This window comes from Penicillium samsonianum, assembly GCF_028829775.1.
Source record: "Penicillium samsonianum strain IBT 33392 chromosome Unknown utg000007l_segment0_segment0, whole genome shotgun sequence".
Taxonomy (NCBI): domain Eukaryota; kingdom Fungi; phylum Ascomycota; class Eurotiomycetes; order Eurotiales; family Aspergillaceae; genus Penicillium; species Penicillium samsonianum.
Genome location: NW_026643265.1, coordinates 1610120 through 1630000, shown reverse-complemented (window position 1 = coordinate 1630000; position 19881 = coordinate 1610120). Strand labels below are relative to the sequence as shown.

General features: G+C 48.7%; 6 protein-coding genes across 6 annotated transcripts; 2 read left to right on the top strand and 4 right to left on the bottom strand.

Annotated features, from left to right (window-relative positions):
* Nucleotides 1-15: 15 nt before the first annotated feature.
* Nucleotides 16-1047, bottom strand: N7471_011450 (urate oxidase; the record flags this gene model as incomplete). Its single annotated transcript, XM_057284169.1, has 3 exons — nucleotides 16-140; nucleotides 199-845; nucleotides 911-1047. 3 exons carry the CDS (start codon nucleotides 1045-1047, stop codon nucleotides 16-18), a joined length of 909 nt encoding a protein of 302 aa, XP_057130435.1.
* A 1913-nt stretch (nucleotides 1048-2960) lies between these two features.
* On the top strand, nucleotides 2961-4603 carry N7471_011449 (MFS transporter; the record flags this gene model as incomplete). The annotated part of the gene is made up of 5 exons (XM_057284168.1): nucleotides 2961-3083; nucleotides 3150-3170; nucleotides 3227-3284; nucleotides 3353-4002; nucleotides 4058-4603. 5 exons carry the CDS (start codon nucleotides 2961-2963, stop codon nucleotides 4601-4603), a joined length of 1398 nt encoding a protein of 465 aa, XP_057130434.1.
* An 854-nt stretch (nucleotides 4604-5457) lies between these two features.
* On the top strand, nucleotides 5458-6693 carry N7471_011448 (agmatine deiminase family protein; the record flags this gene model as incomplete). Its single annotated transcript, XM_057284167.1, has 1 exon — nucleotides 5458-6693. One exon carries the CDS (start codon nucleotides 5458-5460, stop codon nucleotides 6691-6693), a length of 1236 nt encoding a protein of 411 aa, XP_057130433.1.
* A 753-nt stretch (nucleotides 6694-7446) lies between these two features.
* Nucleotides 7447-8046, bottom strand: N7471_011447 (uncharacterized protein; the record flags this gene model as incomplete). Its single annotated transcript, XM_057284166.1, has 1 exon — nucleotides 7447-8046. The coding sequence occupies one exon, from the start codon at nucleotides 8044-8046 to the stop codon at nucleotides 7447-7449; it is 600 nt and encodes a 199-aa protein (XP_057130432.1).
* Nucleotides 8047-9162: 1116 nt separating this feature from the next.
* Nucleotides 9163-10883, bottom strand: N7471_011446 (C2H2-type zinc finger protein; the record flags this gene model as incomplete). Its single annotated transcript, XM_057284165.1, has 3 exons — nucleotides 9163-9188; nucleotides 9255-10022; nucleotides 10121-10883. The coding sequence occupies 3 exons, from the start codon at nucleotides 10881-10883 to the stop codon at nucleotides 9163-9165; spliced, it is 1557 nt and encodes a 518-aa protein (XP_057130431.1).
* Nucleotides 10884-17465: 6582 nt separating this feature from the next.
* N7471_011445 (amino acid permease) lies at nucleotides 17466-19321 on the bottom strand (the record flags this gene model as incomplete). Its single annotated transcript, XM_057284164.1, has 3 exons — nucleotides 17466-18810; nucleotides 18880-18991; nucleotides 19060-19321. The coding sequence occupies 3 exons, from the start codon at nucleotides 19319-19321 to the stop codon at nucleotides 17466-17468; spliced, it is 1719 nt and encodes a 572-aa protein (XP_057130430.1).
* Nucleotides 19322-19881: the final 560 nt, after the last annotated feature.

The window sequence follows — 19881 nt, the reverse complement described above, 5'->3', positions numbered from 1 at the left end:
TCCTCGAAAAAGTATTTACAGCTTAGCCTTTTGGCCAGCGCGACCAACGGTGCACTTGATAAGACCGTTGGGGTTGGACTGGGGGGCGTACACCTCGGCATCCTTGCCGGTGTTCTTGATACCCTTGTGCCAGCTGAGGTCTAAAAGCGCAGGGATTAGCCCAAATCCAAGATTCACAGGGGAAAGGGTCAAACATACCAACTTCGAAGAAATGGTTATTAGGCAACGCATACTCAACGGTATCCAGCAGAGGCACAGCAGCAAGAATCTGCTCTCCCATCTTATACATCGTCGCCTGGACAGAGGCACTGTTATCCTCAGCAAAGGTCTTGAGGGTAATAGCGCGGGCCGCCTCCCAAGCAACATTGAACTTCTCAAAGTGTGTCTTGACCTCGGCGAGGCTAGTAAAGCGGCGCCACTGCCAGTTCGCTGCGACATCAGTGCTGAGGAGACGATCCCAGGTCTCCTTGAGGGTGGTGTACTCGTCGCGGACGAAACCCCAGAACTGGGAACCGGTGCTCTTCAGCACAGTCAGGCCGTTGATAGAGGAGTTGATGTCGATTCCCTTCCCCTCAATCACGTCGACTTGCACGTCGCGAGTCTCGGAGCCAGGCTTGATGAACGAGTGCGGGTGCGGCTTGCCGTCGATGTCCATGCGCACCCAGCGGTGGGTGACGATATTGACGTGCGCCGCGTGGATGTGGCTGTACTTCTCGATGAAGTGGGTGCCCAGGATTGAGCCGAATAGCTCCGGTGGGGTTACGGGGTTCTGCTTGGCTGTGATGAAGATGGTGTTCTTGATCGAGTCGGTTGCGACAACGACGCTGTTGTCGGCTTTGGTGTAACTGTGGAGACCTTTGTGTTAGCTTCAATCTTTTTTTTTGGAGCTAAAAGATGTCGCTAGACTTACGAGGTCTCAATATCGCCTTCCAGCAGGACACATACGGTCATCTCCACGATAGTCTGGATACCGGTCTTCTCATCGCGGTGCACCTTGCACACCCGGACATTGTCCTTGCCATAGCGGGCAGCTGCCAATGCGCTCATATTGAATAGTGAGAGATAACCTTGGAATATAGAAGAGAAGGAGTAGTAGAAGAGGATGAAAGGTAAAGAATTGTATTATCTAGCAGATCAGATCAGTATTTATTTTATCTGGAATGCACCAAATTGTCTGATCCAGAGAGCATCGGGCACCTCCGATGGCCGCTCTGGCCGCGAGTGGCCGCTTCCCCAAATCCCGATCTTATCAGTTGGCGATTAGACAGCTGATTTTCCCTCCATGGCCTGATACTTTCATAGCCTTGGCATTCTCAACCTCCTATCACCATCATAGACAAAGAAGAAGGGGAACGCAATTTCTTTTTTCCCCAGACTTTCGGGCCACGAGCCGAGTTCAATACAGTGGAGATCATCTCATATTTCCACGAATCCCGAAATCCCGAAATCCCGACCTCCGACTCTGCAAACATCAACTGCAAATCCCTAGATTATTATATTTCAAATCCCTAACACTTTGTACTACGATGACAATCAGCCCGGAGACCTCCACTGCGGATACCCGGCGAGCTGCGAGCCGTGAAGGACGTGGAAGTCCTGGCGATAAACACTCAGCGCTGACATTATATGCTCTCTGCTGACAATTGTCACAATAAACATGCGCAGTGACCTCGCCGCTGGTGGTACAGTGCGGGGAGAAAAACGTCACGGTCTGTACGTTGACTCGCCTGGATGACGAGATATAATGGCTTTTTTGTTTCCCCTTGTTCATTTGCGTACTTTCTACAGAGTATACTGAGAGTATATCAGGGTTAAGGCGGTCCTACTTCAATCGTCCACGCTAGGTTGTATCTATATCCTCCGTGGTGTATACCAGGTTGCTCATGCAAATCGGGTATCTATGAGGCCCACGGAACGCAGTATATCTTACCGAACAACCCACACCAAGGAACACAAACACCATCAGGGCGCTTATTTGGGTTTAACAACACTCGGAATCAACGCTGACATCTTCGCCGATACTCGGTAATAGAAGAGCCGCAATACCCACAGAGCACAGGACAGTACCTACATGCCGCATAGGGGAAATGCGTGGCTACGCATCCTGTCACAACATGTGCAAACGTCAAGCATACTAACCAATCTAGTGGTCAACAACGACTGCCATGATGGAGTCGATTTGCCTCTTATCTGAGTGACAATATTACCCGAGACCATCATGTGCTCAGCCACGCTACCGACCACACTGCTCCGGCGACAAAAGCAAAGTTTCATCTTTGGGCAGGGAATAACCAAGATATTTAACTACATGTCAGTCTCTCTCATATATAGAGGACCCCAAATACCCGTCCAAATAGCAGTGGAAACAATCCCAACACCCATGTCCCAGAACGACAGTATGTAAGATGTATCCACGTCAGATCCAAATAGCAGATTGTATTCTTTTTTGGCCGAATAAATAATTCACGGAGTGCATCAATGAAACGAATGCCAAGCACGCCTGATCTCCGGCTTAGATTGCAATCATCGAATCGGAGGGTGTGGTTGGTGCCAATGCGCAGAATATGGGCAATGGTGGTATGTCTGCAACGTCGATCTGACGAATCTTGCATGCAGTGCACACTTCCAAGCCCTATCAATCAACATAATATCCCGCGATTGGGTGAAGTATCAATGAGTAAAAAGCGGACGAGGTCTATCCGATTCTCGGTCAAGGCTGGGCTGACGGGTTTCTTGGTTCTTCTTTGTTCAACAAAGAGTCCTCACTTGCCTGTTATGTCTGGTATTTATCGACTAATCTCTGGTTTTGTTTAATTCTCAGCTTTGTCTGAATTTCCAATTAGTCGGACCTCATATTAGTCGGACCTCATATTAGTCGGACCTTATATTAGTGATTCCGATTACCGAGCAACTTCTTTGTTTCCATCACTCAGACAACCGCTCGTGTTTTTCAGACAATCATGACTATGGTCGATCTATCAAACCTCAAGAGAGAGCCAGGGGGAAAGCGTGCTCCCTGGCTGTTGAAGTTTCGTTCTTCGACGGGTTTCATCATCGGTGCAGTCTGGATGTCCACCTTCACGGTATGTGGGAGCATAGTTGTTTATGTCTCGTAAGTCCGCAACTGACCGAGACTCAATTGGAATAAGGAATTCCTCCTATATGCAATGGTAAGCAAAATCCCACTTCCATAATGTGAATTGAGCCCATAATCAATGAACGACAGATAGTCCCCGTGATGCCAACAGCCCTCATAACCCGAGCCGGAGTCGAATTTGAGCACCGTATGTCCTGTTCCTGTCCTCACTAACAGCTTTTCCTCGCAAATTATCACATACTCACAATTAAATAGGAGAATATTGGGTCAGTGTCCTTCTCATGTCCGAAGCAGGCACCTCTCTGTTGATGTGTCCCATATTCGGCTATCTGGTCGACCGCGGACGCACACGTCGACTGCCCTTCATCAGTGCCCTGGTCGTATTAACCGGCTGCATGCTAGTCTTGCAGCTGGCGCATTCCATCGCTGCATTTGTCGCAGCTCGTGTGCTCCAAGGCATCGCAGGCGCTTTAGTAGTGGTAGCGGCATTCGCTCTCATCGGCGATGCTGTGGACCAGGAGCATCTCGGTCAAACGATAGGGTATCTTGGCTCCGCGATTGCCGCGGGCTTCTTACTAGGTCCATTCCTCGGAGGCGTTGTGTACAATTCCGGTGGGTATGATGCCGTGTTCTGGTTTGCGTATCCTATTCTTGCGCTTGACATGGTTATGCGGCTGGTTTTGATCGAGAAGAAGGTCGCTGCTCAATGGACTGGAGAATCGAACGGAGACTTGGAGTCAGATCTGGAGACGGCACAGCGTATTCCTTCTGTCGGTTCACGCGAACCACCGGTCATCCAGAGAAGGAAGGGATTCGTTATCTTCCGGATGCTCAAGCAGCGCCGAGTGCTGATTTCTTCGTGGGCGCTTCTCACCCAGGGGCTCTTGCTTTCTGCTTTTGATGCGGTATGTTCCAGACTCGATGTATTTAATGTGTGAAGAACTGGCTAATCACATCAAGACCCTACCCATCTTCGTCGAAACGATATTCGGCTGGAACGCCCTCGGCATGGGACTAATATTCCTTCCAATGGCCGTCCCGGCCTTCTTCGAGCCGCTTTTCGGCGGCTTCACCGACAAGTTCGGTGCCCGCTTCGTAGCCTTTGGCTGTTTCGTTTCTCTCTCGCCCACCCTCATCTGTCTCCGGTTCGTCCAGACGAAGTCAAATGAACAGATCGCTCTGTTAGTAGCATTGTTCTTCCTTACCGGGATTTTCATCCACGCCTGTGCACCAGCCATGTATGTTGAGACGCAGCGCGCGCTCACGGCGATGGAACTCAAGGTTCCGGGAATTCTCGGACCCAAGGGCGCCGTAGCGCAGGGATTCGGATTGCAGAGCATGTGCCAATTTGCGGGGGTGTTCTTTGGACCACTTTGGGGTGGGTTTGTCGAGTATCGTTTTGGGTGGGGCGCGATGACGGGCACTTTGGGAGTTTTGGTAGCGCTCACTGCACTTCCGATGTTGTGGTTGGGAGAAAATGAGGAGGAAAGGGCTTTAATGAGTTGAATGAGGGTTACGCAGTTAGGCAGCACTGTTTTTTTTTCGAAGGCAGGTATCAGTTCTGCCTACTGCCCTACATCATACATGTAAGTAGGTCACTTCGGAACTGTACGTCGCACCTGAATTTCCTATATGAGCGACTTTTATAAGATGCCGTTATCTGTGTATACATGGAGTCTTCGGCATCTTTTGCATTTCATCTTCCATTATAGCGGCAATAGATGAACCTAGGGAACTACAATCATTGATTCCAGATATCGCTTATCTCTCGTATCAAGATATCTCTTAGAGGCTGAGAGGCGAGGAGTCGGGACAATAATTCTATACAAGTTTCGTGAACAGATAGATATTCAGACATCAATGAATTTACATTAGCTTTCCTTAGATCCAGGAACATTTGACAAATTCCAATTTCATAACGTTGGGAAGCCAACTGAAGTTCAAAAAGGGTTAGATCCATATAACAACCTTGGAAGCCCCACTATGATGTTAAGCTTATCGCCTGGACTATCCCAATGCGGCAGCTCAATGGTTCTCATCCTTTTAACTTGTTTAGGCTCATCTTTGACATTTGTCTCCTCATCTTCTCATCTCCTCATATTGACCACATTGGGATCTTTGCGTTAGCATAAATACCCTCCAACCTGCCCTGAGCATTCTTTCTCATGCCACTTCTTCACTCTATCCAACGCTTAAGACAAGCATCTATCACTGTCAGTATATCAGTCTATCAACCCCATCACATCCTGTACCACACACATGTGATCTAACCCATCCAGATCTCCTTACGCCGACCTCACATACCAGTCACCTACCAATTCAATCCCCTATTCCAACCAACCCATCCAACAACAACAACCATGCCACCAACCAACAAAACCTGGCACATCCAGCACCGCGCCCTCGCGCACCAACCAGCAGACAAGCAATACATATGTCCAGCAGAAACAAGGCCCCACCTAGCAACCCTCCTAAGCTTCCCCTCACGACGCTCGACCCTACCCGAACTGCACGCCGCAACACGCAACGAGATAATATCCCTTGCGACAACAATCGCAGCCTTCGAGCCCGTCCGCCTCCACGCCCGACCAGAAGACATCCCGCAAGCTGAAGCCCTCCTCGACAGACAAAGCACTCTTTCACCCCAGCACCGCGCCAACATAACCCTCATCGCAGCACCAACAAACCACTGCTGGATTCGCGACACAGGACCTGTCTACACCCGCAGCGCCGACGCAGAAGATAAAACCCGCTACGCAATCGATTTCCGCTTCTGCGAATGGGGCCACAAAACAACAGAACGCATCTACGGGTCCCGCGTCTCACCCGCAGCAGCAAAGGCCCTGGAGACATCCCCACAGTACGCGGAGTGGCCGGTCATGGACGTTGAAGCCATGCGCGAAAACACGGCTTTCGCGGGCGTCGTGCTGGATCTCGAGAATGCGAATGCAGACGCTGTGGCGGATGTAGTCGTCCGCGTGCAGTCGGCTATCAAGCTTGAGGGCGGGGGTATTGAAGTCGACGGCGAGGGGACGTTTATGGCGACAGAGAGTAGTATTATTGGGGATGCGCGGAATGCTGGACTCGGGAAGAAGGAGATCGAGGCTGAGCTTGGCCGGTTGCTGGGAGTTAGCACTTTCATCTGGTTCCCTGGTCGGGTGGGGCTTGATGTTACGGATGTGCATATTGATGCTGAGGCGAGGTTTGTGAGGCCCGGTGTTGTTGTTGTGTGTCGCCCACATGAGAAGGCGGAGAAGGTGCATTGGGAGATCTATTCGGAGATTCGGGAGGTCTTGGAGAGATCTACTGATGCCCGTGGGCGGCGCTTTGAGGTTCATGATGTTGTTGAGCCAGATCCGAGCTGCATCGAGGGAAATCTTGCTGGGGAGGAGAAGGCGCCGGCGGCTTCGTATGTTAACTTTTATTTCGTTAACGGGGGGCTGGTTATGCCGGCGTTTGGGGATGTTGAGGCTGATGCGAAGGCTTTTGAGTTGTTGAAGAGTCTGGTTCCTGAGAGGGAGGTTCGTCAGGTCGAGGTTAATGCCTTGCCCAGGACTGGGGGTGTGCTGCATTGTGTTACACAGCAGGTCGTGTGAGGGGGCTAGCTAGCTGCCCAGGACATACAGAATCTCATCTTTTAATTGACAGGGGCCAATACCTTATTCGTGCATATGCAGGTAGTCTATAGGAAAAGGTGCTAAGTAAGGATATTCAAATATGTAATATTGACGATAACTAGTAATTTTGACATCGAAAGGCATGTTTTTGACCATCAACCTGCAAGTGTCGAAGACAGACAGAATAAAAAGAGAAATAGAGAGAGAGAGAGAGAGAGGAGAGAGAAAAGCCAAACGAGAGACTAAACAGACCCCCATTCCCACGCAGACCATAACTCATGTAGAATAGTGTAAGATGTATGTCTTTTTTGGGCTTCTTTTGTACCAGCAAAATTACCAGCAAGAAACCAAGATCCCCAGTTGGAACCTGATATCATCCCCCGAATCCAGATTCCAGACCTGAACGGATATCAGAGAACGCAGGGAAGAAACGAAAAAGAGGAAGAAAGAGAAGATAACACCGTCCCAGGACGCCCAGTAATGCCGCGCCACATAACAGACCGATAGAACGGGGGCGAGAAAAGGCAAAAAGAAACACGCATAAACCTCGTTAATTAAGCAAGGCCAGAAAACCATCCGATCGAGCATACGATTGCAGTCCCAGGATGATAGCCACGGACATCCAAGCCAGAGTCGGGGCCAGAGTCAGGGCCAGAGCCAAAGTCAACCCAAAACCGAATCAAGACCAGACAGAAAACTAAACCAAACTCCATACCCCCCACATCTTATATCTCAAAGACTCAACTGATCAATACTCCCCACCCGCCCGCTCCCGCCAAGCCGCCCCCCACCCTTCGTAACCATCCCGAGGCGATAAAAGCGCTCTTCACCAGCCGGCGTTCTCCCACCAATATACCACTTCTCCGGACCGATAGCATCGCGGAACCCGCCAGAGCCACTGGATGAGTCACTCCCGCGACGCTGGCGGTCTGCAGAATCACGGTTGATCGGGATGGGTGTTGAGGTGGATGATGGTGGTGTGGAGGGGAGGGATGGTTGGTCGTGGTGGTAGTGGTGTGAAGGGGCTGCTGGGCTTGGGCCTTGGACTGGACCGGCTGGTGCTGTAGTTGCCGAGGTGGGAGAGGATGTGTGGGTATGGGTGTGGTGGTGGTTATGGTGGGTGTGGTGAGCTGCGGCGGAAGCGGATGATGGTGCTGAGGAGCCTTGGGCGGAGTTTGCAGCTTTTGTGGCGATGGCGCGGGCGCTCTGGGAGATTTGGGAGGGGGAGAGGGTTGAGGTTGTGGTGCCGACTTGTTGGGTGGTGGGCTTGTAGTTTGACTGGGCGCGAAAGGCGGCCAGGAAGTTGGCGAGGAATGGACGGTTGTTGGACATGGTGGGACAGGAAGAGTAGTTCACCTGTATAATACTTGACTATAGAATAGAAGTTGATATGTAGAGAAGAAGTGCTGAGAGATCCCGAATTCTAGAGATCCCGATCCCATAGGCGCTCCAATCACGGGCGGTGGATTATGGCCATGACGTTACATAGGAAGTTTTCGGAGAGTCTCCTTATATCCATTTCTCCATTTCTCCGCAATTCCGCGACATCTTACAGAGTACCTAGGTACGCAGTACATATAAATCAGCTGATACAAGTACCTTGATATTCTTCCCCCAAGGGTACCCCAGGTTCCCCTAGACACTTCTAAGTCAATATGATCATAAGTCTATTTCTAGCTGCTTTTCTAGCAAAACCCAAAGAATGAAACGAAACACCTTAAATCACACCTCAAGAAATTCCCAAAGCACACATATGTCCTGCCATGCCGACTTTACACGAGAAAAGAGGCCATGCGATGCAGAAGAAAAAACGAGAAAGGGAAAGATAAAAGAACATGGTAAAAAAAAAAGGACTGCAAGAATGAAAAGAAACGTGGCAATTCGACAACAACCATCCCATAAAAGATAATGTAAAAAAAAAAAAGCTTTTCTTCTTTCTGATGTCGAACACTCGCGCAAAAGATGAACACATGCCCATGTCTATGTTGTGGACGCCGAACAAACCACCCACCATACCATCTGCCCCTCTCATCGGGGGGTTCAAGATAAAAGATAACCAGACTCGCAAACCACTTGTGTAAGAACGCACACCCCACACCGGATGGGATCAGAACATAAAAGAAAAAAAAGATAGATCGACAAACGATACTAAAACAAAACCGAAAACGGGGGACGCTGGGAGCACGAAACACCGCAGGCTGAAAGCCGGAAGCGAACGGATCAAAGGACTATCGTAGACGGATTTGTTGGAGACATCGTGACCAGTGGATTTGCACCAGCAGAGAAGCTAGGAACGAAGGCCTAGAAACAATAGAGGAGAGGGTGGAGAGCAATAGTCCTACCCACGGCGTGAAGAACAAAGAAACCTGTGATTTCTTGCTTCGTCAAAACGCTTTTTCAATCTCATGCCTCATAGTCATCATCTTGCTTTCCGATCGAATTCACCGTCTACTGTCTCGCGGGCTGCACGGTACCTGCATATTATTGTCAGAACAATTCCATCTCATAATTAACAGGGTAGAAAGGGGATAAGAACTAACCGTCTCCGCTCAGCGTAGTCGAAGCAAGGTACAGTCCGTTCATACCGCTCTCAGGACCGGTCGAGGCGGGGTAGAACTTGCGGTCGTGGTCGACGGGAGCGTGGATCGGCTCCTGGCCCGCGGCCATGGAGTGGGGGAAAACGGGGTTAATGTAACCGTCGGAAGAACCGTGCTGAAACATCGAATTCCAGTCAACACCCGGGTGATGTGAATGGGGACCGGGCATGACCGGCTTGTGGTCATGATAGACCGGGGGCTTTACCTGTTCAAGGGGACGATCAACCGTCAGCTGCTGGCCATGGGCATCAACACCAGGCTGCATGAGATACGGATTCTGCTTGGGTCCAGCCATCCACGAGGCTCTCGCGTGCGCCTGGCCAGCGGAGAACGCGTCGTCACCGGGACCACGGTTCATGCCGTTGACAGACTGCATCGTGAAGCCTAGCGGCTGCTGCTCCGTGTAGCCAGGACGGCCTTGGGTCATTCCATTGCCATTCACGGCCCCATCGAATTGCGTACCCATAACGCCATTGGAGTGGGGGACGGGATTACTGACTTCATCCTGGAGCGGCTTGGGGGGATTGGCCGCGGCAGCCGCAGCTGCTTGCTGCTGAGACCGCTTCAGATGGGCCTGGGGGTGGGACAAGTGGGTCGCACCGGTCGGGTTACCCCGTCGGATTGAGCACTTTTGGAAGTGACGCTTCAAGATATCACTGCGGGAGAAAGTGTCCTTGCATAGAACACACATGTAGGGGCGGTCACCGGTGTCTATATCAATCAGAGAAAAAAAAATACGTCGGTTAGCAAATCTCAATCAACTTGGGGAAATTTAATTTTTTCCTTCGATTCTGGCTTCCAAAACTCACGTCTCAACAGATGGCGCTTGAGGTGCTTGGCGTGGAGGTAAGTCTTGTTACAGTGCGGGCAGGGGAATTTGCCATCCGCGTCCTTAGCAGGAATAGTTGTGCTCTTAGCTGTACCGTTGACACCGTTAGAAACCGGAGTCGCGCGGCCCGGGACACTCGGCAAAATGCCACGGCGGCCCTGAGAGCCCACGACCTGCGTCCGTGGCGGTTCCTTGGCGTAGGGGGAGCCGTTGGCGCCATTCACATCAGGAGTCATACCCCAACCCTTGCCATCGGAGTAACTAAAGGCACCGGAGGGAAGACCATTGAAATCCGGGCGACGGTCGCGTGGGGGTGCCGGAGCAATCGGCTGAGGGTAGCTCTGAGCGGAGGATGCGGGCGGAAGGACGCTCGGAGGTGGGGGGTACTGCTGATGCGCCTGTGTTTGAGGGTTAGGAAGGTTCAACAGAGACGATGGCGGAAGGCTACCGACAGTCGTGTGCGGCATCATAGGGGCCTGGGAAGCCCCGTAGACATCGTGAGTTGACGGAGGGTACCGCGACAAGTCCGGACGGTACGGCTGGCCCATGTAGTGGTGAGGCGCGGGCGACTGAGGGTGATGAGGCTGCAATGGAGGCAGAGTATGCGGCTGCGAAACCGGATACTGAGGCTGCATCGAGTATTGTGGCATGTGCATGCTCGAGATGGGATTCGAAGACATGGGCGTGGAGCCTGGAGGCAGACTGGTGGATGGAGGACGGGAAGGGTGAGATCTGGGATCCATTGTGGACAGAGGAGAGATCGTGTAGGAAAGAAAGATAGTTGTTCACGGTAACTCAATCATCAAACCTGCACTCTGGATAATTTTTTTTTCTTTCAACCAAAGGAAGCTCCTTGTTTGAAAATTTTCCTGCGAACAGAAAAAGAGAGGCAAACGGTCACAGGGTCTCACGGGATTCACGGGTTCACACGAGTTGACTCCACACGAACGAGAGAGAGAGAAAGAAAGAGATGCTTAATTGAAGAAGATTCCCCACGGTCACCCACCAGAAGAAAAAATAGGATGGTGATTTATCCGCACGTTGTCACTGTCGATGGTTCTGTATCCACCGAAGAAGCGGGCGTACAAGTGGGTCTCTCGCAGCAAAAAACAACTAGTCCGAGATCTGCTTCGCGTCAAGATAATCCTTGAGATCGAGGAATTGACTCTGAAATAGCCAATAGAATGGAAATATCTCAAACAGTGAAATAAAGAAATTGAAGTGCAGTGAATTGATGAGGATTGGGAATTGGGGGAAATTGGGGAGAAGAAGAAAATGGGGGATAAGTTTTTTTTGGTAAAGACGAAAAGGAAAATTCTAAGGAAGACCGGGTCGAAATAAAAAAAAAAGACAGAAAAGACGAGAAAAGACGAAAAAAGACGATCGTTCCTCGGGGAGGCAAGAGGCGAGAGAAGAAAAAAAAAAAAGAGAAAAAAAAAGACACGTAATTACAGTATTTTCAATTAAAAGTTACAAATTTTACACGGCCGTCTTCCGAACTATGGCCGATAGCGGTACTCTGTAGTGTAGTATTTAGGATTGTTGGGATTTATTGGGATATTTATTAGATTTATAGATTTCTTAGAGATTAATGAGATTTGGATTTGGATTTGGATTTACAAAGAATAGAAAGAATAGAAAGAATAGCGAAAAAAAAAAAAAAAGGTGCACATAAGTTTTCAGATAGACGTACGGAGTAGACACATCGTCGAGTCTCAATTTTCTGATCTCCCTACGCGTCCGGACATGATGACGCACTTGCAAGGTATATCCCACCTGAGCATCCGTGGACGGAGGTTAATAAAGCCCCGAAACCATAGTCGAACAATATAATGATGTCCTCCATACACAATTTATATCATATGCAATCTGATTATTCCCCGGAGAGATATCGATATATCATGAACTCGTAGAACAAAATCATAAGGTTCACTGCCACATCCTGTAATCAGGGCCCAATTCGTGGATGCCTCCGATCGCGGCGATTATCAGACTGCCATTGGGCTCAGGTCACCACTGAGACTACCAACTATGCTGTTGTTTATCTGATGTTGGAGTACTCTGTAGATCTTATAATTGGAGATGGAGCCATCTCCGCGAGTGTGGATTATGGGTGACCCTGGCTCTTCTTTGTTTTGGGCTCCGCAGTGGCTGACAGCCCCGCAAGTGACATCTAATATGGATTCAACTCATTCCTCTCCGGACTACTCTATAACTATCTTTGAATTACTATAGGATATTATATTGTATGTAGATGGATAAGATTTCAGCCCACGTAGGACTCCCTTCTGCACTGATCTTTTCAAGCACGTCATCCGGGGAGGCCCGAGGTAAGAGCTCCATTAAGCTCGATACAAAACCTCATCATACATCCTTAACTCCCTCACCCTGCAGGCTGGATTTGGCTCCTGCATGCAGCCCGGATGTACATGGCACGTCTCCAAAGAGGGGGCATGCGTTCTCAGGTCTCCTTTTGGGGAAGACTGGGGTTGTCCGACCGGAGGCTTCTGTAACGGCCATGCAGTGTGTGTTGCCCTACATACGGAGTACTTTAGTGGATGCGCCGTAGCCGCCTGCTGTTCCGCAGTGGTTTCCGCACTTAGCTTCATGGGTTGACTCGAAGTGAAACATGACGTGAACTATACCATAAAAAGAAAACCAAGCGTATTGGGCTATCAATGGTATAAGTCTAATTGTCTCACTGGGACACTAATACTATTGCTGCCTAGGTGCTCAATTTAGGGAAATAGAGGAGTAACTCCGTAGAGTGTTTCTCCTAGGATCAGCCACACACAGGAATGCTCTAGACAAAATTGGCATTCAGGGGGTTCCCCTTATTGGACGTGACTATTTCCGTGGTCTGACATAGGTAGGCTGCAGTTCGCGTACTTTTGCTATGCAGATGTATTTCTTATTCTATTATTAAGCCGAGATCTCGCCCGAGTAACATGACCTAAAGTTTCAGATCCTGCGCGCCATTCGAGTCTGGTGTGACTACCGTACGGAGTACGTGGTTCATCACATTGAAATTGGACCTCGGGATATGCTTATTATCAATATAACAAGATTAATCTTTAGATAAACTCTACCAAAACTGTAAACTACAACAAACATACTATTGTAAATCATACATGGTACTCCGTATATTTGCCGGAGATGATCTGTATTCCGGACCCAACATCCCTGCCCCTCCTTCTCCACCCCTTCGCAAGAGCTTCTCCCGCTTCGATTGTGGACCTGGAAGGCTTCGACCAGGGTTCTGCAGAAATATTGAACTGACCACCTGATCTGAACTTCGTGCACGCTATAGTAAATGATATTATACTTATTTTATTATCCGAACCCAGATTCCGCCAAGGGGCGAGAATGAATCCAAGCTACGACGTAAAAGGAAGTTCGCTTGACCTTCCACTTTGTTTCACCTCGGTATGTGTACGTGTATACTACAGGTAAGCCACCGCTGAAACCTCGGAATATCGTGTACAGTTTACCAACAGCGTATGTCTAATTAGCTGCATATGTTGTACTATGTCTCTTCGTGCTGCCTAAAAGGATTGTATGTTGTATTCCTTCAATCCCGTGGGGGGAAATTAGTTCTTGGTGGCTTGACAACTATTAAACGCGGTGTATTGAAGTGGCAGGTGGAGTTCTCTGCTTTTGCAAAATACACACTCGGCATCAATGCCGGGAGTTAACGGACTCCACTCTAGAGTCCCCGAAACGGTTCGCAAAGTACGGTGAGGGTTTTCCCGAGTCTTTAAATTTTGAAATCTGATCAGGGGCTGTCAATTCATATTTTTTTTACTAATACTTTCCTATTTTTGTTACTGATACTTATGTTGTACGGACTGTTCTTGTGTTAGACTAGTCTGTACAAACAAGCCTAAGATCGTCACTTGGTTTCGTTTTGTTCTCCATGAAGAGCTTGCCGTATTCGAGTCAAATATGTAACAAACCCACTACCGACAGAAATGGGGCCGCCAGTAGGGCTAAATTGCCCGGATGCTTAAGGTATTGTTGGCATCAGTATCAACCGGGATAGGAGAGAATAGCGCGCGCAAGATGTAGATCCCGCCCCAGTCCCCATCGCTGCCGAATAGTATGTCACGTGCTGAGATATAAGTTCGTCGCGTATGTAAAAACACGAGAGCCATTATTGAACAGAAAATATAGGGGGAAAAAAGCAACTAAGAACGAAGACGTCGACGTGTTCAACACGATCTATACAACGCACATCCGATAGCGCTTTCCAACATCTGATACACAAAAAAGGCCAGCCTTGTTCTCGGCATAGGCCGGAAACACCACTGAAGCCAAGTCCGGATCGCCGAGTTTCAGGAATCCATGCAGCCAATCAGGGACCGCCACCCGCTTCAGTGGACGAGAGAATCGTGCCGCCACCGACCTCATAGGCTGCCGATGTCTGTAGTCGAAACCCGGATGGGAGTAGCGGTCTTTTTTGCACAAGGTCCTCGGGGGGGGGATCTGACTTGCATTATTTTATTTTATTTTTAATCGGTTATAGGCGGGCGTATTGAGATTTGGTATTTGTATACAACATTATTGAAAGGTTTGAAGGTTTGAAGGTTTGATGTTGACTTTTGAAGGTTGATGTTGACTTTGAAATTGACTTTTTCGTAAAGCTGTCGATGTCAAAATAGTGGTGACAGTCCCATTCCCAATTCTCCATCTTTCTCCATTTTCCCATGTGTTCTGTGGATCTGAATCCATTTCTGTACAACATCGGGGTTATGGGGTGATGGCTCACTTTGATACTTCAGGAACCGAACATATTCAATGTTCTGTTGCTATTCTATTCTTCGATGTTCCATATTGTAATTACCTAACCCTGGCCTTGGAATCAACGTGTACCAGTGAATTCCTCTGGCCGCGTCATGGGTTTCGGATATAATTCAATATTAGGATGGCTGACACATACGTGATTCACCTCCTATTAATATCTGATACTCATATGTAGACCTCGCTACCATATTCTCAAATAAGAAAAGTAAGGCAAGTTCATTTCTTGTGAGCCTTGGATTCTTCAATCCACAGACCGTGGTCGGGCCGAACCATCTGTTTGCAGTGTAACCTTGAGGAATGATTGAACAAACCATTTTTATTAGAAATTGCATAGATTAAAGCAACTAAAATGCAGCCCATCGGACCGAAGCATTGATTAAAAAACCCCCCAAAATAATACAAAGCCCTGATAGTAAAATCCCAAATAATACAAACCGAAAAAAGATCAGTAAGCAATGGGAAAAAAGGCAAAACGGTCCCGATTCGGAAGTTGTAACGTACAATACGCCAGTAGACTCGGCTCACCCCCGACCCAAAAACAGCCACTTGCCAACTCTCTCATGACCTCTGAATTTTTTTTTTCTTTTCATCCATGGTTCAGACCGCTAGATCTGTCAAAGAACCAAAAAGAGAACCTTGGAAACTTCAAACGGTCCACTCAAATCCAGGAACCTCAAGGAAATCCATGGGATTCGAATCCTTCAAAACTCATTTGGATTTCGTCATGACGTAGAGTCGCCGATCCCCGACTGTTCCTGGGCTATTTTCTATCTCTCAGCCCCTGACAGTGACGATCGGGACTGCGTGCAATCAGGCCGGACGGGAGCGGGCGTGGTGGACAAGAGGGGCTGTACTATGTTGTACGTACAACAAGGGCCATCCTAACACGTTTTTTTGTTAACTTTCGCATTCTTGTCCCGGTTCTTGTGGTTGGAGGCGGTTTAGGCTTTTTTTTTCATTAGATTTCCCGAGGATTTTGACTTTCGAGAAAATGGTGTACCATGACTTCGTGCTCCCGAGGTTAAATATGATAAATACTGCTTACTGTTGGGCACCATAGAAATTCTATGTAAAGTTTTATGTATGGAAACCTATCTCCTGGAAATGTTCGAAATGGTAGTATACAAGTGGGACCCCCTATTGTTAGCAGACGGCTCCTCGTGTTGGGGGTGTGGATTGCCCCCCCTCATCTGGAGTCAGATTAAGCATATCTCTGTTCCAACCCTTTATTTTTGTTTTTCTCCGTTGCATCCATGTTCAGTGTCCACCACCGCCGGTGGGGTCTCAGGGGTGGGTGGTGGAGCTTACAGGATTCTCCCCGGGGATCCCAGCGCAAGGCACGTTGTACAAAGTACTTAGCCGTCGGGGGGAGGTGGTTGCTCGGTTTCCGTACTTTGGAATTAAGTTGGGTTTTAAATAGCTGGCTTCGTGTTTGGGCTTGTTCTTGGCTTCTGGGTATTGATTGGTTTGTTTGATACTTTCTTAGAAGGGCAAGTGGTGTAGATTCTCTCTTCGCGTGGAGGTACTGTGTACAAAGTAAGATCAAGAGACGATCAGCAATTTACATGGTTATGCTGCAGTGTATATATTCTTTGCATAATAAGCTCTTGCGTTTTCTCATAAGATTATCTAATTGTGGAATATGACGTGCTCTCGAGGTCTATACCCATCCTTCACTAACCCTAATATTTGTATATATGGAAGAGTACCAATTATTCTTCATCCCCTCCCTCTGATAGGATACATAGATAATATAAAATCCGAAATCGTTTCCATTCCAGTAGAATGTCATACGGATGTCATACAGTCAACCTTATCTGAGCCATATGGACCTGGTGGAGCAGTGGATTTGCTCCATTTTCTCCGTCATATCACATAGCCTAAATCAGGCCAGGAGGGGCACTGGGTCAGGCTCCATATGACGCTGTCAGATCGATCCATATTTATGGAGCCAGATCTATGTTGTGCTTTCTGACATGCAGGTGGCAAATGCTTAATGCTTACATTCTTGTCGGTGGGTTCATCTGCGGCCATCACTAGTATTTACACAGGAGTCTCAAGATGGAGATATTTTCATTTTACATGCTTTGAATCGAGAGTTCCAAGGTGCTTCTACTGGAAGATTGAAGGTCAAACAAAGACGCACCACAAAAGTACATTGGAAATGTAATAACGTGCGACAGGCCTCCAAGAGATGCCTATAACCTGTTGTATAATATTAAGTCATCCCTGGTTATACATAGAAAACTCGTCTGCACAAAGTATGCTTTTTACCGCCTTCGTATACAACTAAGAAGACATCACAAAAGACATCACAAAAGAACACCCAAAAAGCATATCGGAGGGTTCTTACATATAACATCCCTAATACCATCTTGGTCCAAGTAGATCAGATCAATAAAGTGTTCTGTCGTCAAGGACAGAGGCCGCATAAGAGGCCGACTATTATTGTGTAGTATCAACATAAATATCAAATCTTAAATCCCAAACGGATACAATGACTTCTCCACAAACACGGAGACCTAGATGGGATTATCTGGATCATCCATCTTGGACAAAACAGTTGCCTCGGTCTCTCGGAGCTCAGGCTCGATGCCCTCACTAACGACCGGCTCCTGCTCAATCGCATGAATAGCATGCTCGACATTGACCACAGGACCTTTGAACCAGCGATGGGCATCAACAACCCACCAAATCGTAACCGCCAACATCGGCGCACCCCAAACAAGGCAAGTCCAATTCATCTGATCAGGCGTCAAGTTTTTACCAGTAACACTAGGCAAACACAAGATCGGGATCATCAACAACACAAACACGACTCCAACTCCACCAATATACGGGCCAAAAGGACCTAGATGCCAGGGGCCTTTGCGGAACCGATTACCGACAAAGAACACCCGAATAGTGATAGGAATAGCAAAAGCAAAGAACTGCGCAATAGCACCAATAGAGAACAAAGCGCCAATCGCCACGCCCCCAGCCAGAATAAGAAGACACATCAAGATGCCGAGGACTGCATTCAGCACAACCGCATTAACCGGCGTCTGCGTATACGGATGAACCTGCTTCCAGTAATTCGAGAACGGAAAGCAGTCGTCACGAGCATACGCATACGTAACCCGCGACGCGGCAACCATACACCCCTGACCCATGGAGAACCCACAGATAATCGTCAAGGCCAAGATAGCCATAGCCGTCTTCTGCGGCATGACCTGCAGCAAATACGACGCCCAGGGCTGTCCCAGATCGGAATCGAGAACGGCCTCGATATCCAGCACCGTATATGCAACGACCAGCTGTAGGAACCAGCCCATCAGCCCACCCACGCCTGAGGTGAGCACGATTGCGCGTGGCGAGGCAATGCTCGCGTTCGAGCACTCCTCACTCAAATGGAACGGCGAGTCGTAGCCGGACATCGTCCAGATCACGCCGACGAAGGTCATGAGGACGGCGACGCCGTCTGGGAAGTCGGTTAGGTTTGTTATGTCGCCCCAGACTTGTTTGGAGGGGGTGAATTTCGGGCTGTTTTTTGTGTTGGCGGGGATCATGATGAGGACTGCGATCAATGCGATAAAGTTGAATGTTGAGCCCCATGAGTTGAACTGCGCTACGCGCTTCGTGGACATGCTGCTGATTCCAGCGTGCAGGATCATTATGAGGGTTGTCAACAGGAAGGTCTGCCATGTTGTAGGGGTGTAGTCGGGGTTGTAGACTGAGACTGCTGCGAGGATCATTGCGCTGAGCGAGTAGTTGACTGATGGCGCTGCGGTTATCTGTCCGATCCAGTTGGACCAGCCGGTGATCCAGGCGGCGAAGGGTCCGTAGCCTGGAGGTGCGAGGACTGCTGCGGCGTAGTATAGTCCGCCGCTGTATAACACATTAGCCTTCTTTGAACAATAACTCCGCTTGGATGTGATATCGGGCAGTGTGTCACACCTAGTGGGCATTGCCGAGCATAGCTCTGCCATCGACATTGCAATGCACTGAATAAATATCATCGCAATGATCCAGCCCCAGACCATACCTGCTGTTCCGGCATACCCCATTCCTTCAATCCAATCAATGTCAGCTATACCCTATACCCAATCTTACAAGCACGGATCTGCGAGTACTTACCATACCACAGGGTACTCGCAAACGACGGTAGCAACCCGAGAACGGCAAAGCTGACGCAGAAAGTCGTCCATAGCGAGAACTCGCGCTTGAACTCTTGCTTGTAACCCAGCGCCGTGATCACCCTCTCATCGGCATCCATATCATGATCTGTATATGGCACATCGCCATCCGGGAGCACGGAAGTGACTTGGGCATTGTTAGCCTCGTGATGTACTTTGGAGATATCCGAAATGGCAGTCTTGGTCTCCATGTTTGCGCCCATGGCCAAGATAAACAACTGTGCCGCTCTTAATGTATGCGATATATATATCAACGAAATAAAATGATAACCATGCAAGGGGTGAACAAGAATGTCTTAGTCTTCAAGCAACAGTCAAGGGAAACCAGAGTGTAACAAAAAAGCTCAGGATTATGGTTTATAAAGCAAGACGACAGGGGGTAGCCATGTTATCTATGCATGGCACGGGGGATTTTGTCTTTCGCCCCGCACATTGGCGATCGCAAGAACCAAATAGACATGTCTAAACTAGCCGGAATAGAGCCAGACCGAACTTGGAATAATAGATATCGGATGACTCGACATCATTGTGCAAGAAGACCGGTGGACAAGTGAGGGGGAAACGCCTCATGGAAGCCAGGTTCTCTCCGCAATGTGCTCCTTACAAAGATGCGCGATAAGAGAAAATGACATGGATGTTGATAAATTAAAAAGATATATTGAACTGCAGAATAAACAGATATCTTATTCGAGCATGCGAGTGGCCTTACTCCGCAAGCTTGTGATTTGTAGAGATGGGAGATACCACCGCTCATTCGAGGCAC